The 22,044-nt window shown below is 44.4% G+C and overlaps 2 protein-coding genes across 4 annotated transcripts in view; one reads left to right on the forward strand and one right to left on the reverse strand.

Moving 5' to 3' along the window:
- Positions 1-2,812, reverse strand: part of atp2c1 (ATPase secretory pathway Ca2+ transporting 1) — a 42,420-nt gene extending 39,608 nt beyond the window's left edge. Inside the window, exon 1 of the mRNA XM_046303437.1 lies at positions 2,627-2,812. Within this exon, the coding sequence (XP_046159393.1) occupies positions 2,627-2,650 (24 nt within the window). The 5' untranslated portion in view covers positions 2,651-2,812. The remainder of the gene's footprint in view (positions 1-2,626) is intronic.
- pik3r4 (phosphoinositide-3-kinase, regulatory subunit 4) lies at positions 2,767-20,182 on the forward strand. 3 transcript variants are annotated; one of them, XM_046303434.1, is made up of 20 exons: positions 2,767-3,241; positions 4,262-5,005; positions 5,172-5,305; positions 5,434-6,052; positions 6,175-6,309; positions 6,449-6,670; positions 7,134-7,307; positions 7,418-7,563; positions 8,273-8,476; positions 8,611-8,812; positions 9,043-9,063; positions 10,091-10,188; positions 10,333-10,555; positions 10,777-10,942; positions 17,005-17,169; positions 18,201-18,412; positions 18,595-18,726; positions 19,000-19,189; positions 19,381-19,501; positions 19,686-20,182. In XM_046303434.1, exons 2-20 carry the CDS (start codon positions 4,288-4,290, stop codon positions 19,854-19,856), a joined length of 4,053 nt encoding a protein of 1,350 aa, XP_046159390.1. In that variant the 5' UTR covers positions 2,767-3,241; positions 4,262-4,287; the 3' UTR covers positions 19,857-20,182. The 3 variants fall into 3 exon arrangements, with proteins under 3 accessions (XP_046159390.1, XP_046159389.1, XP_046159391.1); XM_046303433.1 differs by lacking the exon at positions 9,043-9,063 and adding an exon at positions 9,705-9,758; XM_046303435.1 differs by lacking the exon at positions 9,043-9,063 and having other exon boundaries at positions 2,768-3,241.
- Positions 20,183-22,044: the final 1,862 nt, after the last annotated feature.

Here is a 22,044-nt window from a genome sequence, read left to right on the forward strand (position 1 = left end):
GGGCAATGGCTGTACCAGTCCCGCCTCCCGTTTCACTTTGCCACCACACCCCTCTCCCTCCCTTTGACAGGCAAACATAAAGAGCAAACACACTAACTCCACACCTATTCCCAACAACACGGATACAGCCCCCTCCCTGTCCGGAGGAACTGAATAACTTCACAGGGTCAAGGATGGTTGACTTTATTATAGGTGCTTAGCCGCCTACTATTTTGCTTTTGTAACCATCCAATGACGCTGTGTTAACTTATCACCACGGCAACTTGCAGAGAGCAGATTTCATAATACTGCATCGAAGAATAAACACGTGGTAGCCTAGCATACTCAACTGAACAACTTGAGTTACAGTGGGCATTGACACAGCCTAGGTCATTCTCATCCTAAACAAGTAAAAAATGTTTCTGACGTTAAACAGAAACAATGTTTCTGTCTGAAATGCTCTGGCATTACTCACAATATTTTGCAGTGGAAATTAACTAAACCACTTTTTAAGATGTCTGTGAGATGAGGGCACAATTTTTCAGGACAAGTGATTATCTTAGACACCCACTGTAGGCTATGGCTGTTAATGCCTGTTTCATAACTATTTAATTATATTGAGTAAACTCATCACCAAGGCAACATGCACTGAGCAGATTTCATAATACTGTCTGACTAACCTGGTACATGACCCTCTCAGAAACACCAGGTAGCTTAGTCTACTCAACTGAATCAACTTCAGTAACAGATGGCATGCATACTAGGGAAGGTAATTTCTGGGACATAATATTCTTATCCTCCTCCAATAAAGAAACTAAGTTTCCCACACAAAGTAGTGTATATGTGTGTGTGTTCGCAGTGTTTCCCCTACATGCATTTAGCAGATGGTAAAATGTTTTCAGTTTAAACTTCAAAATGACTAAAACCATATATAAATTATGTCAAAAATATAATTGAACAATATATTTTTAAATAAGATTGTCTTTGAGAACTAACAACAAAAATTGTTAAACTAGACATTCAGGGAGAACCTAAAATGTAAATAAAAAAATGGCATGGCATGGGACCCATTGATTTTGTTATAATGTTTAAGTCACTCAGATAGCATAGGAACATGACATAAGCCATGGCAACATTGTCTCTGCAGCCAACAGGAGGGCTGTGGTTAAAAACGTTGTGGGATAGGCTAATCAAAGTTCAAAAAGGTCAATATGAACTCTTGTCCATCGTTTATAGGCCCAGTTATTAACACAAGTCTAGTTTATATGACGTTATTAATCAATGTAAATGGTGCACACACCAACACGTACATCTAGCTATTGCCAAACTGGTCATTGGAAGTGTTGCAAATGTGCAGGCCTAATTATAAACACAGTTTAGCTAAGAACACAGTCTAAATGCATCACAAAAGTATTTATATACATCGTCAAGGTAATTTTGAAGCTACAGCACTTAGCCTACTCTGCAGTTGGCTTACTGTGCACGCCACGCTAGTTGAACATTTTGCTGTTGTAGTAATTGGGTGGTCCTCTTTGAACCCAGAGGCTCTCTCTCTGAGAAAGAATAGCATGTTTGTCGATAATGATAAACTTTCTGGTTGCTCTCTCTCACACTCACACTCTCTCTCTCTGATGTAGGCTGTCTGACTGTGAATGACTTGATACACCCATGCAGCCCCATTCAAATGACTATGTAAGTATGTGTGTCTGTGTGTAGGCTAATTGTTCGTGTTTGTTTACGTGGCTGGTTGCATTGCCTTGCTGGATTCTGAATTTAATTCAGTCAATTGGCAAACACCTCCTGAATTAAATTCAGTCAACATCCCCTGAATTAAATTCCGTCAACTTTATGAACCTGTCAGAAACAAAAACACAATGCTCGATAACAACGACACCGTGAACACTGAATGCAACAAGGCTTAGCCAAAGCTACACCCTCGTGGTTAGTGTGTGTTGTGCTATCTAGGTCATTGCTCTACCTACTATTGCATTGACACGTTTTATTGATCAGCAAAATTCAACATGTTGTTTAGTTGCTTGCAAGTAGATTTGTTTAAAATTGTAAGAAAAACTAAACTATTTGTGTATTTAAGGTAGCATCACCAGGGGGTTAGTAACATCGCCGTTCCGTGCTAGTGGAAAACGACAGCAATAAAGTGGGCCTGCCAGGGCAATATAACGCTAACTTGACTTTATATAACCGTCATAGATAGTTACGAGGATATGGTTGTTGGGATATGGCAAACTACAAGTTCTTGTACCTAGATAGCTATTGTTGGTTTTGTTGTTCTTTGACATGAAGCTGCATATGTATCCCTGAACCAGCTCAAAGTTCGCTGTGACAACAAACAACTAACGTTATCCTGTATGACAGCAATTTATACATGGCAAGTAAACAGTATTTTTAGCGACACAACACCACGCTCACCTCTCGTGATCATGGAGCTCTCGACAGTAACATTATACTGTACTGTAGCTAGCTAACGTTACATTGTCTTTCCCTTGCGCCAGCTCCCCCCACTGTCCTTTTAGAACAAAACCATTGTCAACACATTGCTTTATATCTAAATACAACTCACTATTGGGTATATACTATGTTGTAAATATATGAAGATATGAATATAACATTCAGAAATCCGGAAACTTACCAGCCGCTCCTGTTTCTTCAGCATCTTCCGTAAATTCCACTGTCGCTTCTCTCTGACGGACGGTCACCGGTGAGATCAGCACGCTAGTCGCGTAGAAGGGGCGGGGATAAAGGGCTGTATTTGAATCATCTAAACAGTTCCTCTCCTCGTCCCTTTTTCTCGTTCATTGACATTAGACAACTTCTCAGACGAAAGTATCAAACAAAAAACATGTAACGTTAGGCTTCTCACATATGCTTTCGCATCTAGTTTGTGTTTTGAAAGTGAAATCTAGAACCGGAAGTGACGGTTGTTTACGTGTCTATGCATCCTGCGGAGGGATATTATATATATATTTTTTTATCTTATTGGATTTTACAGGAAATGCTACTTTCCTTCAACCGTCAGCTGAACCCATGGAATAAGCTAAATCTCGAGGCTCAATTTATATATTTTTTCAAATTGAGTCGTCTTAGCAAAATGCATGGGGATGACATATTAGAACCGATGAAGTTAGCTAGATGCTAACCAGATACGAAGCCAAACAGCACTACACCGCATCTCAACCATCTGGTAAACAATACCCTGCACTGTAATTTCATCAACGTCACGTGCATTCTGTGTTCCATTTGTATTGTAAGTATATCAAACTGTATGTACTATTCGGTTTTTATGCATTTTTTTCTTTGTTTAGTAGATTGACTGACATTCATGCGCATGTTATTGCACTGTCATCATCACAGTGTACAGTCCTTACATGATGAGGCAATGCATTTGATCCCATTTTCATGGCAGAGTAAGTAGCACTTAACGAGTTTGAAAGCAGCTAACTAGATATCAATTTGTAGCCAGTACTGTAACCACAGTTATTATTTACTTAGCTGTGCTATTTACATTCATACATACCGTTGTTGTTGTCATACATACACATGTTTAGCAATGTTATTGCGGGTATGTGACAAATAAAATTGGATTTGATAGCCCACCTTTGTGGTTGCTCTCTGTAACTGTGTAGCAAATCCTTTTTTATTGTATGGGAAGGGTTTCCGGCTAGGTGTATTGTTTATTTTGAGCTGGGTAGTTTGGATACTGGATGCTGATTGGCTAAAACAGCATTCAGCCGTGTGTATTTAATTTTTATTTTACCTATTTTACTAGGCAAGTCAGTTAAGAACAAATTCTTATTTTCAATGACGGCCTAGGAACAGTGGGTTAACTGCCTGTTCATGGGCAGAACGACAGATTTGTACCTTGTCAGCTCGGGGATTCGAACTTGCAACCTTTCGGGAGAGAGAGACCATATACCACGGATATTACAAAACATTTATTTTTACTGTTCTAATTATGTTTGTTAGTATTTTATAATAGCAATAAGACACTTTGGGTGTTTGGAATGTGACCAACATACCACAGCTAAGGGCTGTATCCAGGCACTCTGCTTTGCGTCTTGCATAAGAACAGCCCTTTGCAATGGTATATTGGCCATATACCACACCGCCTCGGGCCTTATTGCTTAATTATGCAATAGGTGGGAAATTACTTTAGGTTGTATTGGCTGATTTGAGAGCCATTCACAAACTGTTACGATCATTGAATCTGTTTTAGTTTTTCTTATTTTTGGCAAGTGTTTGATTGTTCATGTCTATGTCAACCCAGGACCCTGGTCAGAGTGAAGCAGAACCATGGGGAATCAGCTGGCAGGGATCGCTCCTGCCCAGATCCTATCTGTCGACAGCTACTTCTCTGACATCCATGATCACGAGTACGACAAGAGCCTGGGCAGCACGCGCTTCTTTAAGGTGGCCCGCGCCAAGCACAGGGAAGGCCTGGTGGTGGTGAAGGTGTTTGCCATCCAGGACCCATCTCTACCTCTCACCAGCTACAAGCAGGAGCTGGAGGAGCTAAAGATCAGACTGCACTCGTGCCAGAACTGCCTGCCCTTCCAGAAGGCCTCCCTCACTGAGAAAGCAGCCATCCTCTTCCGCCAGTATGTCCGGGACAACTTATATGATCGCATCAGCACGCGACCCTTCCTCAACAATGTGGAGAAGCGCTGGCTAGCCTTCCAGATCCTCACCGCCGTAGACCAGGCGCACAAATCGGGCGTGCGCCACGGTGACATTAAGACAGAAAACGTGATGGTGACCAGCTGGAACTGGGTGCTGCTCACTGACTTTGCCAGCTTCAAGCCCACCTATCTGCCTGAGGACAACCCAGCTGACTTTAATTACTTCTTTGACACGTCTCGACGGAGGACATGTTACATCGCCCCCGAGAGGTTTGTGGATGGGAGTATGTTCACCACAGAGAGCGACCAGAATACCCCTCTGGTGGACCTCACCAGCAACAGCCAGAGGAGCAGGGGAGAGCTCAAACAGGCAATGGATATCTTCTCAGCAGGTAACTTTCATAGCTGAAACATATTTTCTGTTTAGGGGCAATAGAGAGAGAGATAAGTGGATGCCATGGACTCGTCCAATTACGAGTAGTTGTATGATCGACATTGAGTGTTTAAACATCTAATGTACATTCCCCTTCCCTGGCTGTTATTTCATGTGTTTTTTAGGTTGTGTCATCGCAGAGCTCTTCACAGAGGGAGTACCACTGTTTGATCTCTCCCAACTTCTGGCGTATCGCAAAGGACACTTCCAGACAGAGCATGTTCTCATGAAAATAGAAGACCATTACATCAGAGAACTAGTAATAGTCTATATGTTTTATCTTCACGTGAAGATGTTCTTGTGAAATACTAAATTCATCCTGAGCACCAATTGTTAAGTGTACCGCTGTCTCCTGGTAACTACCAAAACCCTCTTTTCTCCTCATAGGTGGCCCAGATGGTGCAGCGGGAGCCGGAGAAGCGTCTGACTGCGGAGGAGTACCTGAAGCAGCAGAGAGGTAACGCCTTCCCAGACATCTTCTATACCTTTCTGCAGCCCTACATGGCCCAGTTTGCCAAGGAGACCTTCCAGTCGGCAGACGAGCGTGTGCTGGTCATCCGCAAGGACCTGGATAACATCCTCCATAACCTCCGCGGGGGAGGGTCAGGTGGGTCGACGGAGAAGCCTGAGAAGGGGGACCAGGAGTTGAGTGTGGTGTCGACCAAGGAGGAGCAGGGTCTGGTGGTGCTGGTGTCTGTCATCACCTCCTGCCTTCAGACGCTGCGTTCGTGCGACTCCAAGCTGGCGGCTCTGGAGCTGGTGCTGCACCTGGCGGGCCGCCTCAGGGTGGAGACGCTGCTGGACCGCATCACGCCATACCTGCTGCACTTCTGCAGCGACCTGGCGCCACGGGTTAGGGCCCAGGCCGTGCGCACCCTAGCCAAGGTGCTGGCGCTGGTGAAGGAGGTTCCCCGTAACGATGTCAACATCTACCCAGAGTACATCCTGCCAGGCATCGCCCACCTGGCGCAGGACGACGCCACCATCGTCAGGCTGGCATACGCAGGTCAGTTGGGCTGACAATGACCACGGGTCGCTCTAAATATGATTACACACTTAATTGTCCAAAGGTTGACAGTATTTATGTTGTTTGTAATGCCTATCCATTCACTTCTCTCCTTTTCTCAGAGAACATAGCCCACCTGGCTGAGACAGCTTTGCGTTTTTTAGAGCTTGTTCAGGAGAATAACCTGAATATGGAGCACGACTTGAATGGGGAGGACACAGAGGAGACCCTCCACCCTAATGAGAACTACGACTCTGGTAATTTTAAGGCCTCCTCTCTCTCAAATATCAGATCGGAGGTAGAGGTTTATCACCGAAACATGGATACTGAATGCCGCAGCCAAACGCTCCCTTGGGAAAATTATATTCTGTTCTGACTTCCTGTTCCTCCTGACAGAGCTGCAGGCGCTTCATGAGATGGTGCAGCAGAAGGTGGTTACGTTACTGAGTGACTCTGAGAACATCGTCAAGCAGTCGCTGATGGAGAATGGCATCACGCGGCTCTGCGTCTTCTTCGGCCGGCAGAAGGCCAACGACGTGCTTCTGTCCCACATGATCACTTTCCTGAATGACAAGAATGACTGGCACCTCAGGGGAGCCTTCTTCGACAGCATCGTGGGTAAGGGGCAGGACTGTGCCACAGACACGGTTCCCACACTTAATCACTCAAATATGCTAATGGACTAGCTGGATGTGTACATGCAGGAAGTCTCCGAGATATAGAGATCCTAGAATGTATTTTCTCTTCAATGACCCGTCTTTCGCTTTCCACTCTCTCTCCCTGCCTCCCCCTCCTCCCCACTTCCTCTTGGTCTCTGTCTTTTATTTTTATCTTTTACTCTCCCTCTTTCCATCTCTCTCTCCATCTCTCTCTCTTTCCATCTCTCTCTCTCTCTTTCCATCTCTCTCTCCATCTTTCCATCTCTCTCTCTTTCCATCTCTCTCTCTCTTCCATCTCTCTCCCTCTCTTTCCATCTCTCTCCCTCTCTTTCCATCTCTCTCTCTTTCCATCTCTCTCTCTCTTTCCATCTCTCGCTCTCTCCCTCTCTTTCCATCTCTCTTTCCATCTCCATTTCCTCCAGGTGTGGCGGCGTACGTGGGCTGGCAGAGCTCATCCATCCTGAAGCCCCTCCTGCAGCAGGGTCTGAGTGATGCGGAGGAGTTTGTCATCTACAAGGCCCTCAACTCTCTCACCTGCATGTGCCAGCTGGGCCTGCTGCAGAAACCACACATCTACGAGTTTGTCAGTGACATCGGTGAGATGGGGTAGAGAGGAGCTTAGAGACGGCAGGAGAAGGATAATGTTGTTACTATACTATGTATAAAAGGCACTTTTTGTGATTAACTTTTCCCCTTATTTTGAAAGCCCCATTCCTGTGCCACCCCAACCTGTGGATCCGCTATGGGGCGGTGGGCTTCATCACCGTGGTGGCCCAGCATCTCAACATAGCAGACGTCTACTGCAAACTGATGCCTCACCTCAACCCCTTCATCACCCAGCCCATCATACAGGTAAGACTTCTACACACATTGAAAGAATCTCCCAGACTCTTATTAAATTATGTTATGTGGTGCTATTCTATGGTGTGCTGTACTTTGCTATGCTTGGTTATGATGTGCTGTATTGTGCTATGTTATGGTGTGCTGGTCTGTGCTATGCTATGTTATGGTGTACTATGCTAGGCTATGGCGTGCTGTACTTCGCTATGTTATGAGGTGCTATGTTATGGTGTGTTGTACTGTGCTATTTTATGGTGTGCTGTGCTTCGCTATGTTATGAGGTGTTATGGTGTGTTGTACTGTGCTATGTTATGGTGTGCTGTGCTATGCTAGGTTATGGTCTGCTGTGCTATGTTATGGTGTGCTGTGCTATGGTATGGTATGGTATGTTAGTGTATGCTATGTTATGGTGTACTGTGCTATGTTATTGTGTGCTGTGCTTCGCTATGTTATGAGGTGTTATGGTGTGTTGTACTGTGCTATGTTATGGTGTGCTATACTATGGTGTACTATGTTATGGTGTACTGTACTATGTTATGGTGTGCTGTGCTTTGCTATGGTGTACTGTGCTATGATAAGGTGTACTATACTATGCTGTGTTATGGTATACTGTACTATGCTATGCTATGGTGTACTGTGCTATGTTATGTTATGGTGTGATACTGTGCTATGTTATGGTGTGATACTGTGCTATGTTAAATGAGGCTGTGTTTCCTCTCAGATTGATAAAGAGATAGTACTTCTGAGTGTGCTGAAGGAGCCAGTGAGCCGCTCCATCTTCGACTACTCCCTGCGCTCCAAAGACATCGCCAGCCTCTTCCGCCACCTGCTGCTGCGGCAGAAGAAGCGCAGCGGCTCACTCCCAGAATGCCCCATTCCGGAGGACCCCGCCATTGCCCAGCTGCTTAAGAAACTGCTCTCTCAGGTCAGAGGGCGGGGGTGATGTCTCGACGTTACATGGATGGGAAATGTAATGTTTCCATATAATGCACAACATTTGACCATTATTGTTATGATGATGATGATGATCACAACAATGGTGATAATTATTAATTCTAGGGGATGACGGAGGCTGAAGAGGACAAGCTGCTAGCACTGAAGGACTTCATGCTCAAGTCCAACAAGGCCAAGGCCAACATGGGAGACCAGAGCCACCTTGGGGAGGCAGTCCAGAGTGGGGTCATTGACCTGGCCACGCTGGGCATCATGGGACGCCAGGTGGACCTGGTCAAACCTAAACAGGAGGCCGAGGACAAGAGAGGTAGGGACGCCACTGACACCTGGTGGTCAAAGTACACCCCTGTAATGGCAGAGGGGTACACAAACCCAAAGGCTGCATTTACACAGACACCCCAATTCTAATCTTTTGCCCAATTATTGAAGAAGAAGAAAACACTTGTGTGTAAACACTGAAAAGATTGGATAGGTTGATTTATAGTTGTTATATTTTCCCCATGTTTGATATCAATGACCTGTCATTTCTATTTGCAGACTTCATCGCCACAGCATCTGGTATATTGCTGGTGTGGTTCAGCCTGTAATGATGTGCATAACAAATAATCCCATACAGACATCATTTCCCCCAGATTACCCACATCGCCTCATTACATTTAATTCACTAGATGGGTTAAACTGCATCAGGACAAGCAGAGTTTTCACATTTTCTCATTACCTCTGTGGCTGTCTACACACGACAGAGCAGTACATGTTAGTGTTCAGTTCAAACCTTTATTTGGCTATTCCTGCGGCAACACACAAACATCTTCTTTTCCCTGTAGTCAAATAAAATGTCAGACTGGTCTTGAGTTTTGTTAACATACCAGGCAGACTCCCCCTAGGGAAAATCACGTTTTTTTAAAAAAGCTTGTGTGCTCTCTGGCAGTAGTGTAAACAATGGATCTAAGACCCTTAGTCTGTTTAAGTAATACTATACCAGTTAAATTCCATATGGGTCTAGACTCCATGGTATTCAATAGAAAGTATTTATTCAAGGACATACTGAAAGATTGTGTTGTGTATCTACTCCATAGGATAACAGGTACAGTATATTAACATCTAACCTGTTTGGTGTTTTGGAGTGTTTTTTTCATAGGCACTGTTAGTAGCTTGTCTGACACAATTTACCGTGGGCTAAAAGTAACTGTGTGTTGCAGCTGGTATGTTTCAATCGCATGGAACTGTCCTTTTGGAGTGTTGGACTGCTGCTGGTGACTAATTTAACTACTCACTATAACATGTCCTGTGATTAGCATATCTCCCAGCTCCCAACTGCTTCACGTAGTCTGGTGGTCTTAAAACCTGTTGTATCTGCATTGGCCTTCAACTCCTTTTAATGCCTGCCGTCTCCTGTTAGTATTTTCATTAGATGTTTGAAACCGTAGTGCTTCTCCATGGCTTAATTGGAAGAGCTGAAAATAGGGAGCCCCTTTCAACTTAATGGCTATTTAATCCAACAGTCCCTAAGCTTTTGACCTCTAGTGCTGAATGCTTCTTAACTAGTGTTTCTTAGCTTTTTCTGTATTTCTCTTTCTGTCTTCAGCCCGGAAACACACCAAACAGGACTCCAACATGAATGAAGAGTGGAAGAGCATGTTTGGCTCTCAGGAGTCAGCGGCTACGGCACCACAGCTCCCCGCGGTACATAAGGGGTTAACCTATGATGTCTGCTAAGAATAAGCGGGGACGAGGGTTGAATGATCTAGTGATTGATATACTAATTTATTTATTTTATAGCCTGGTCCAGTCTGGTAGTCTACCTTCTATCTCTGTGTACTCCACCAGGTGCCTGAAGGGGCGGGGACTCAGACCAGGAAGACCACAGCCTCCCTTGGTGTCCCTGTGGGGCAGTCTGCAGGCGCTGTCTCAACCTATCAGCGTCGTCTCAACACGTGCAAGGCGGAGCTTCAACATCTGGTGCAGCAGAAAAGGGAGCAGTGCAGCGCAGAGCGCATGGCCAAGCAGATGATGGAGAGCGCTGAATGGGAGAGTCGTCCGCCTCCACCAGGTAAAGTAGTGCCATAAAGTAGTGCCATGTCCCTGTAAAAATAAAATAAAGTCAAACTATTGACTCCACAATGTATTCTTTTTTGGTCATTATATTGTTTAATATACCATTAGAGGTGTGTTTCTTGCCAATTTGGACTAAGCACAGCAGAAATGTCAACAAGCAGTAGGGTTAGTCACGGCCCCTCCACATCCACATTGTGTTGTTGTTTTGCTTTGCAGGGTGGCACCCTAAGGGTCTTCTAGTGGCCCACCTCCATGAGCACAAGTCTGCTGTCAACCGTATCCGTGTGTCAGACGAGCACTCCATCTTCGCCACGGCCTCCAACGACGGCACCGTCAAGGTCTGGGACAGCCAGAAGATGGAGGGCAAAACCACTACCACCAGGTACGCCAACCAAATAGTAACCAATAACCAACCAGTTAACCAAGTAGTAACCAATAGCCAACCAGTTAACCAAGTAGTAACCAATAGCCAACCAGTTAACCAAGTAGTAACCAATAGCCAACCAGTTAACCTAGTAGCAACCAATAACCAACCAGTTAACCAAGTAGTAAACAACAACCAACCAGTTAACCAAGTAGTAACCAATAACCAACCAGCTCCAGTTTAGCTAAAGCTGGAATCTGTAGCGGTGAAACTGACACGTCCGCTCGCAGTATTACAACAACAAAGTTGTTACTTCAACCATAGTTTGCACATCATTGAATGTGCGACAGAACAGCAGATTATGTACTGTGATTTTTGTTCACCACGATGCAGGATGCTCCTCTGCCACATTTAAAAACAATAACAAACGCGCCTGCAGCCACCAGTGGTGCTGCTTCACCTCATGCAGATCACAGCTTTAAGGAGTGGCTCTGGGTTAGACCATCATTGGGGTGGGTTAGACCATCATTGGGGTGGGTTAGACCATCATTGGGGTGGGTTAGACCATCATTGAGGTGGGTTAGGCTTAGATCATCATTGGGGTGGGTTAGACCATCATTGGGGTGGGTTAGGGTTAGACCATCATTGGGGTGGGACCATCATTAGATTCATTGGGGTGGGTGGGTTAGGGTTTAGACCATCATTGGGGTGGGTTAGACCATCATTGGGGTGGGTTAGACCATCATTGGGGTGGGTTAGGGGTTAGGGTTAGACCATCATTGGGGTGGGTTAGACCATCATTGGGGTGGGTTAGACCATCATTGGGGTGGGTTACGCTTAGACCATCATTGGGGTGGGTTAGGCTTAGATCATCATTGGGGTGGGTTAGACCATCATTGGGGTGGGTTAGACTTAGACCATCATTGGGGTGGGTTAGACCATCATTGAGGTGGGTTAGGGTTAGACCATCATTGGGGTGGGTTAGACCATCATTGGGGTGGGTTAGACTTAGATCATCATTGGGGTGGGTTAGACCATCATTGGGGTGGGTTAGACTTAGACATCATTGGGGTGGGTTAGACTTGGATCATCATTGGGGTGGGTTAGAACATCATTGGGGTGGGTTAGAATTAGACCATCATTGGGGTGGGTTAGACCATCATTGGGGTGGGTTAGACCTAGACCATCATTGGGGTGGGTTAGACCATCATTGGGGTGGGTTAGACTTAGACCATCATTGGGGTGGGTTAGACCATCAGTGAGGTGGGTTAGACTTAGATCATCATTGGGGTGGGTTAGACTTAGATCATCATTGGGGTGGGTTAGACTTAGATCATCATTGGGGTGGGTTAGGCTTAGATCATCATTGGGGTGGGTTAGAACTGCGACCTGGCCAAGATAAAGCATAGCAGTGTGAACAGACAACACAGAGTTACACATGGAGTAAACAATTAACAAGATCATTGGGGTGGGTTAGAACATCATTGGGGTGGGTTAGAATTAGACCATCATTGGGGTGGGTTAGACCATCATTGGGGTGGGTTAGACCATCATTGGGGTGGGTTAGACCATCATTGGGGTGGGTTAGACCATCATTGGGGTGGGTTAGACCATCATTGGGGTGGGTTAGACCATCATTGGGGTGGGTTAGACCATCATTGGGGTGGGTTAGACCATCATTGGGGTGGGTTAGACCATCATTGAGGTGGGTTAGGGTTTTTTATTTTATTTTATTTTATTTCACCTTTATTTAACCAGGTAGGCTAGTTGAGAACAGGTTCTCATTTGCAACTGCGACCTGGCCAAGATAAAGCATAGCAGTGTGAACAGACAACACAGAGTTACACATGGAGTAAACAATTAACAAGTCAGTAACACAGAGAAAAAAAGGGGAGTCTATATACAATGTGTGCAAAAGGCATGAGGAGGTAGGCGAATAATTACAATATTGCAGATTAACACTGGAGTGATAACTTATCAGATGATCATGTACAGGTAGAGATATTGATGTGCAAAAGAGCAGAAAAGTAAATAAATAAAAACTGTGGGGATGAGGTAGGTGAAAATGGGTGTGCTATTTACCAATAGATTATGTACAGCTGCAGCGATCGGTTAGCTGCTCAGCTAGCTGATGTTTGAAGTTGGTGAGGGAGATAAAAGTCTCCAACTTCAGCGATTTTTGCAATTCGTTCCAGTCACAGGCAGCAGAGTACTGGAACGAAAGGCGGCCGAATGAGGTGTTAGACCATCATTGGTGTGGGTTAGGGTTAGACCATCATTGGGGTGGGTTAGACCATCATTGGGGTGGGTTAGTCCATCATTGGGGTGGGTTAGACCATCATTTGGGGTGGGTTAGACCATCATTTGGGTGGGTTAGACCATCATTGGGGTGGGTTAGACCATCATTGGGGTGGGTTAGACCATCATTGGGGTGGGTTAGACCATCATTGAGGTGGGTTAGGGTTAGACCATCATTGGGGTGGGTTAGACCATCATTGAGGTGGGTTAGGGTTAGACCATCATTGGGGTGGGTTAGACCATCATTGAGGTGGGTTAGACCATCATTGGGGTGGGTTAGACCATCATTGAGGTGGGTTAGGGTTAGACCATCATTGGGGTGGGTTAGACCATCATTGAGGTGGGTTAGACCATCATTGAGGTGGGTTAGACCATCATTGAGGTGGGTTAGACCATCATTGAGGTGGGTTAGACCATCATTGAGGTGGGTTAGACCATCATTGAGGGTGGGTTAGACCATCATTGAGGTGGGTTAGACCATCATTGAGGTGGGTTAGACCATCATTGGGGTGGGTTAGACCATCATTGGGGTGGGTTAGGGTTAGACCATCATTGGGGTGGGTTAGACCATCATTGAGGTGGGTTAGGGTTAGACCATCATTGGGGTGGGTTAGACCATCATTGGGTGGGTTAGACCATCATTGGGGTGGGTTTGAGGGTTAGACCATCATTGTGTTAGACCATCATTGGGGTGGGTTAGACCATCATTGAGACTCATTGAGGTGGGTTTAGACCATCATTGAGGTGGGTTAGACCATCATTTGGGTGGGTTAGGGTTAGACCATCATTGGGGTGGGTTAGACCATCATTGGGGTGGAGGCATATGGTGGAAGGGGGCGTATTTTAGAAGTGTTCTTACAAAGGATTTTGAGACTTTCTCTGCATGTGTAGAGTGATGGCAGGTCCAGATTGGTGTGTGTGTAGATGGTAGGTCCAGATTGGTGTGTGTGTAGATGGTAGGTCCAGATTGGTGTGTGTGTAGATGGTAGGTCCAGATTGGTGTGTGTGTAGATGGTAGGTCCAGATTGGTGTGTGTGTAGATGGTAGGTCCAGATTGGTGTGTGTGTAGATGGCAGGTCCAGATTGGTGTGTGTGTAGATGGCAGGTCCAGATTGGTGTGTGTGTAGATGGCAGGTCCAGATTGGTGTGTGTGTAGATGGTAGGTCCAGATTGGTGTGTGTGTAGATGGTAGGTCCAGATTGGTGTGTGTGTAGATGGTAGGTCCAGATTGGTGTGTGTGTAGATGGTAGGTCCAGATTGGTGTGTGTGTAGATGGTAGGTCCAGATTGGTGTGTGTGTAGATGGTAGGTCCAGATTGGTGTGTGTGTAGATGGTAGGTCCAGATTGGTGTGTGTGTGTAGATGGTAGGTCCAGATTGGTTTGTGTGTGTGTTTATTTATTTTTTATTTTACCAGGCAAGTCAGTTAAGAACAAATTCTTATTTTCAATGACGGCCTAGGAACAGTGGGTTAACTGCCTTGTTCAGGGGCAGAACGACAGATTTGTACCTTGTCAGCTCTGGGATTTGAACTTGCAACCTTTCGGTTACTAGTCCAACGCTCAAAACACTAGGCTACGCTGAAACCAAACTATAGTTTTGCAAAGTTGCATGACGCAAGTAATATTTCAAACAATCGTTTACAGTCAGATTATTTCACTTAAAATTCACTGTATCACAATTCTAGTGGGTCAGAAGATTTAATGATTTAATGTTTCAACTAATTAATCTGGTTGTTATGTTCTTAACTTTTTAAAATTCTAAACAATTAGATATTTTGTTGACAGTTATGTTTAAGTTTCCACTAGTGGATAAAGTCAAGCTGTAAAAAACCTTTGGTGTTAAGGTTAGCCTCCACATAAACACATTTTTCAGATATTTTTAGTTCCTCTCAGATAAATTTTCCATAAAATATGATCACTTAAGAGATGAATGTGCTGATATGTGCAAATGACAGTATATTTCATGAGCATTCATTACTATTTCCTGCCCATTTCAAATCCAATTTTATTTGTCACATACACATGGTTAGCAGATGTTAATGTGAGTGTAGCGAAATGCTTGTGCTTCTAGTTCCGACAATGCAGTAATAACCAACGAGTAATCTAACCTAACAATTTCACAACAACTATCTTATATACACAAGTGTAAAGGGTATTAATGAGTGATGGTACAGAATGGCATTTCACATGACTAGGAAGGGGTGGAGCCATGAGTGGGCCTGGGAGGGCATAGGTCCACCTACTTGGGAGCCAGGCCCACCCATTGGGGAGACAGGTCCTGCCAATCGGAATTAGTTTTTTCCCCACAAAAGGGATTTATTACAGACAGAAATACTCATCACTCAAGATATTTCAGCTTTTCATTCGGAATTCATTCAGGCTGTATCACAACAAAATGTGCAAAAAGTCAAGGGGTGTGAGTACTTTCTGAAGGCACTGTATATGGAAGTGTATTAAAACCTGTTGCGACTCTTAAGGGCAGTATTTTCATTTTTGGAGAGAAAAAAACGTTCCCGTTTTAAACGGGATATTTTGTCAGGACAAGATGCTAGAATATGCATATAATTGACAGCTTTGGATAGAAAACACTCTAACATTTCCAAAACTGTAAAGATATTGTCTGTGATTATAACAGAACTGATGTTGCAGGCGAAAGCCTGAGAAGAATCCAACCTGGAAGTGCCCCATATTTTGAAAGCGCTGCGAATTGAGCTGTGAATGTGCCATCAACCAGCTTACGCTTTCTACGTATTCCCCAAGGTGTCTACAGCATTGTGACATAGTTTTACGCATTTATGTTGAAGAATAGCCGTAGGCGGCTACATTGCGTAACTGGTCACCTGATGACTCCCAGGGTGACTCTCGCGTAAAATACAGAGGTAGCCATTACTCCAATCGGTCCACTGAAAAACGAATTGTCCCGACGGATATATTATCGAATAGATATTAGAAAAACACATTGAGGATTGATTATAAACAACGTTTGCCATGTTTCAGTCGATATTATGGAGCTAATTTGGAATATTTTTTGTCGTTTTCGTGACTGCAATTTCCGGGCGATTTCTCAGCCAAACGTGAAGAACAAACGGAGCTATTTCGCCTACAAAAATAATCTTTTGGGAAAAAAATGAACTTTGGCTATCTACCTGGGAGTCTCGTGTGTGAAAACATCCGAAGCTCATCAAAGGTAAACGATTGAATTTGATTGCTTTTCTGATTTCCGTGACCAAGTTACCTGCTGCTAGCTGGACAAAATGCTATGCTAGGCTATCGATAAACTTACACAAATGCTTGTCTAGCTTTGGCTGTAAAGCATATTTTGAAAATCTGAGATGACAGGGTGATTAACAAAAGGCTAAGCTGTGTCTCAATATATTTCATTTGTGATTTTCATGAATAGCAATATTTTCTAGGGATATTTATGTCCGTTGCGTTATGCTAATTAGTTTCAGGCGATGATTACGCTCCCGCATGCGGGATGGGGAGTCAGTAGAGGCTCATCGGAGGAGCTCACCTTTTCACCGATGTGCTCTACCTGTGTTGACCATCTTAGATTTACTTGGAATGCACTTAGATAAGGGCGTCACTCTGGATAAGGGCGTCACTCTGGATAAGGGCGTCACTCTGGATAAGGGCGTCACTCTGGATAAGGGCGTCACTCTGGATAAGGGTGCCACTCTGGATAAGAGCGTCTGCTATAAATGACCAAAACGTTGATGGAAAAACTAATGAACAACAGGCCTCAATCCAACCTGTGTGAATGTTTTGATGCTGTCTTACAGGTCAGTGCTGACGTACTCCCGCATCGGGGGCCACGTGAAGACGTTGACCTTCTGTCAGGGGTCACACTACCTGGCTGCTGCCTCAGACAACGGTTCCATCCAGCTCCTGGCCATCGAGGCCAACAAGCCCCCCAAATCACCCAAAGTTAACCCCTTTCAGACCAGGTATGTACTATCCATCATGGGTTGATCAAGCATAAAGTTGGTTTTATTTACTGTAGTTGATATAATTATTATTTATTGGATTTATATAACACTTTTCTACCGAGGTACACAAAGCACTTTGAAGCTGGAGACTTATATTTCCCTCACTAACTTTAAACATCAGCTATCTGAGCAGCTAACCGCTCGCTGCAGCTGTACATAGACCATCTGTAAATAGCCCACCCAATCTACCTACCTCATCCCCATATTGTTTTTATTTACTTTTCTGCTCTTTTGCACACCAGTATCTCTACTTGCACATCATCATCTGCTCATTTATCACTCCAGTGTTAATCTGCTAAATTGTAATTATTCGCTACTATGGCCTATTTATTGCCCACCTCCTCACACCATTTACACACACTGTATATAGACTTTTTTATTTTATTGTGTTATTGACTGTACGCTTGTTAATTCCATGTGTAACTCTGTTTTGTTGTTTGTGTCGCACTGCTATGCTTTATCTTGGCCAGGTCGCAGTTGTAAATGAGAACTTGTTCTCAACTAGCCTACCTGGTTAAATAAAGGTGAAATAAAATAATGAAAAATAAATCAACTTTACATAGTAGGGGGAAACTCACCTCATCCACCAGCAATGGACTTGCAGTATCATGTAGTTATCATTATCATGCAGTATCATGTAGTTATCATTATCATGCAGTAAATACTGCAGTATCATGTAGTTATCATTATCATGCAGTAAATACTGCAGTATCATGTAGTTATCATTATCATGCAGTAAATGCTGCAGTATCATGTAGTTATCATTATCATGCAGTAAATGCTGCAGTATCATGTAGTTATCATTATCATGCAGTATCATGTAGTTATCATTATCATGCAGTAAATGCTGCAGTATCATATAGTTATCATTATCATGCAGTATCATGTAGTTATCATTATCATGCAGTAGATACTGCAGTATCATTTTGATGCCACAATGTAATAATGAGTTACTCCACATTTTACTGTTATATCGACTGTCCTCTCAGGTTCCTGGACCAGAAGGATGACGGCTGCGTGGTGGACGTCCACCATTTTAATTCTGGAGCCCAATCTGTGCTGGCCTACGCCACGGTGAACGGCTCCCTGGTGGGCTGGGACCTGCGCTCCAACTCCAACGCCTGGACCCTCCGCCACGACCTCCGCCTGGGCCTCATCACCTCCTTCACCGTGGACATGCACCAGTGCTGGCTCTGCCTGGGTGCGTGGGTGTTGGTGTGAGCACGTGGGTGGATGTGGGTCATGTGTGGTGCATGTTGTGTGTATGAAAATGTTTAATGAATTTTGTCTGAACTGCATTGAAAACTTAAACAGAGTTGTGACTTATCTGACATGCACTTGTCAGGAATCCACTGAATCCTATTCTGATTCGTCCACACACAGGTACAAGCAACGGCACTATGGCATGCTGGGACATGCGGTTCCAGCTCCCCATCTCAAACCACTCCCACCCTACCCGAGCACGAATCAGACGGCTGCTCATGCACCCGCTCTACCAATCCTCCGTCATTGCTGGTGAGACTCGATGTCATCATATTTTTTTATCTTTATTAACAAAACCTTTCTTTGAGGGGCAAATCAAACTGTGGTCCTTCTGTAGCTCAGTTGGTAGAGCATGGCGCTTGTAACGCCAGGGTAGTGGGTTCGATCCCCGGGACCACCCATTCGTAGAATGTATGCACACATGACTGTAAGTCGCTTTGGATAAAAGCGTCTGCTAAATGGCATATATTATTATTATTATATATTATTATTATTATATATTATTATTATTTGTGTGTTTTGTAGCGGTCCAGGGCAACAATGAGGTATCCATGTGGGACATGGAGACTGGGGACAGGAAGTTCACGCTGTGGGCCAGCTCTGCTCCCCCTCTCTCAGAGATGCAGCCGTCCCCCCACAGTGTCCATGGGATCTACTGCAGCCCTGCAGACGGAAACCCCCTCCTCCTCACAGCTGGCTCCGACATGAGAATCAGGTATGTTTGCAATAGTCTCGACTAGACTAACCATCCTTCTGATATATTTAACCCAGTTCTGACCATGTATGTTTGCCGGATGACATTTAAGTTTGTGTTTGACAATTTGGCTTAGCCAAGAAGTGTGTTGGATGGCGTTAGCGTGTTTGTTTTGTCAGTCAAGTCTTATTTCTATACTGTGTTATTACCAGGTTCTGGGACTTGGCTTACCCAGAGAGGTCCTACATCGTGGCAGGTGGAGCCAATGAACCGCTGCACTGTCCCTCAGTCCTCTACAGCCGCAAGATCATCGAGGGCACCGAGGTTGTACAGGTATGCCCTGATAGGACGGTGGCAGTGTATTCAGTGTATTCCTCTAAGCACCATGTCCTACAATGAGGTGTTCAATACATCATTTCTGTCCCCGGGAGAGCAATTTATGTGCAGTGTTATAAACATGTATGAATAAGAAACCACAAGACGGGTAGAGATTGACCTACATTCCCTGTCCTGTCAGGAGATCCACAGCAAACAGAAGAGTGGAGCCACAGAGGACGCACCCCGCAGGGGCCCAGAGTCCCTCCCCGTGGGCCACCATGACATCATCACTGACATCGCCACTTTCCAGACCACACAGGGCTTCATCGTCACTTCGTCCAGAGACGGCATCGTCAAAGTCTGGAAATAAACTGCCCCTTTCAGGCGCTCGCACTCTCGCTGACACACACACTAGTCCTCTCGCTGACACACACTCACACACCCAACCACCCACACACACTAGTCCTCAACATCTTCACCCCAGAGTTTTGATCTATGTTGTAGACTTTTGTACATAGTATATTTTAAAGCTAATTAATATAAGAGAAGCTTCTGGAAATCCTGTCGCAAAATACGAGTAGATGTTAACCCTTTGTTTGTAATGACATTCACTGAAGTCCCAATTATGCAATGCCTGATATCTGTTTATGTTAAACTGCTCAAGAAGTGTCAATAAAGTTTGGTATGATGAATGAACCCTTTATGAACTGCTATTATGAACTCTATAGTTTAGTGTTTATTGAGCACTATAGTCTTCCCTCATAGTCTCAAAGTTGTAACGTTAACAAACCAGGCCATGACCAGGACTGAAACCAACCCTTTGCATTAAGTGTCCACATTCTCAAACCATAGTTGTTATCAATGACTGTCACAAGTTTAATTTGTATATCAAAACACAACAGCATATCCATTCAGGGCAGGATTAATGCAGGGGCTCACCGGGGCTGAAGCCTCTGGACCCAGGCCCGTAGGGGACCCAATAGGCAGCAAAAATAAGGAAATATACAGTATTATACAGTCTGTAATTACAGAGGGGCAAAAAAAGTGTTTAGTCAGCAACCAATTGTGCAAGTTCTCCCACTTAAAGATGAGAGAGGCCTGTAATTTACATCATAGGTTCACTTCAACTATGACAGAAAAAATGAGGGAAAAAAATCCAGAAAATCACATTGTAGGATTTTTAATTAATTTATTTGCAAATTATGGTGGAAAATAAGTATTTGGTCACCTACAAACAAGCAAGATTCGACTCTCACAGACCTGTAACTTCTTCCTTAAGAGGCTCCTCTGTCCTCCACTCGTTACCTGTATTAATGGCACCTGTTTGAAATTGTTATCAGTATAAAAGACACAACCTCAAAACAGTCACACTCCAAACTCCACTATGGCCAAGACCAAAGAGCTGTCAAAGGACACCAGAAACAAAATTGTAGACCTGCACCAGGCTGGGAAGATAAAATCTGCAGTAGGTAAGCAGCTTGGTTTGAAGAAATCAACTGTGGGAGCAATTATTAGGAAATGGAAGACATATAAGACCACTGATAATCTCCCTCGATCTGGGGCTCCACGCAAGATCTCACCCCCGTGGGGTCAAAATTATCACAAGAACAGTGAGCAAAAATCCCAGAACCACACAGGGGGACCTAGTGAATGACCTGCAGAGAGCTGGGACCAAAGTAACAAACCCTACCATCAGTAACACACTACGCCGCCAGGGACTCAAATCCTGCAGTGCCAGACGTGTCCCCCTGCTTAAGCCAGTACATGTCCAGGCCCGTCTGAAGTTTGCTAGAGAGCATTTGGATGATCCAGAAGAAGATTGGGAGAATGTCATATGGTCAGATGAAATCAAAATAGAACATTTTGGTAAAAACTCAACTTGTCGTGTTTGGAGGACAAAGAATGCTGAGTTGCATCCAAAGAACACCATACCTACTGTGAAGCATGGGGGTGGAAACATCATGCTTTGGGGCCGTTTTTCTGCAAAGGGACCAGGACGCCTGATCCGTGTAAAGGAAAGAATGAATGGGGCCATGTATCGTGAGATTTTGAGTGAAAACCTTCTTCCATCAGCAAGGGCATTGAAGCTGAAACGTGGCTGGGTCTTTCAGCATGACAATGATCCCAAACACACCGCCCGGGCAACGAAGGAGTGGCTGCGTAAGAAGCATTTCAAGGTCCTGGAGTGGCCTAGCCAGTCTCCAGATCTCAACCCCATAGAAAATCTTTGGAGGGAGTTGAAAGTCTGTGTTGCCCAGCAACAGCCCCAAAACATCACTGCTCTAGAGGAGATCTGCATGGAGGAATGGGCCAAAATACCAGCAACAGTGTGTGAAAACCTTGTGAAGACTTACAGAAAACGTTTGAACTCTGTCATTGCCAACAAAGGGTATATAACAAAGTATTGAGATAAACTTTTGTTTTTGACCAAATACTCATTTTCCACCATAATTTGCAAATAAAATCATTAAAATGTCCTACAATGTGATTTTCTGGAGAAAAAAAATTCTCATTTTGTCTGTCATAGTTGAAGTGTACCTATGATGAAAATTACAGGC

This window comes from Oncorhynchus gorbuscha, linkage group LG15 (genome assembly GCF_021184085.1).
Source record: "Oncorhynchus gorbuscha isolate QuinsamMale2020 ecotype Even-year linkage group LG15, OgorEven_v1.0, whole genome shotgun sequence".
NCBI lineage: Eukaryota > Metazoa > Chordata > Actinopteri > Salmoniformes > Salmonidae > Oncorhynchus > Oncorhynchus gorbuscha.

Excerpts from the sequence above, each read along its gene's own strand:
- pik3r4 (XM_046303433.1), top strand. The coding sequence starts at position 4,288 with ATGGGGAATCAGCTGGCAGGGATCGCTCCTGCCCAGATCCTATCTGTC. Across the intron at positions 6,310-6,448 it reads TAATGAGAACTACGACTCTG|AGCTGCAGGCGCTTCATGAG; the intron begins GTAATTTTAAGG and ends TCCTCCTGACAG. Across the intron at positions 8,813-9,704 it reads GGAGGCCGAGGACAAGAGAG|CTGGTATGTTTCAATCGCAT; the intron begins GTAGGGACGCCA and ends TGTGTGTTGCAG.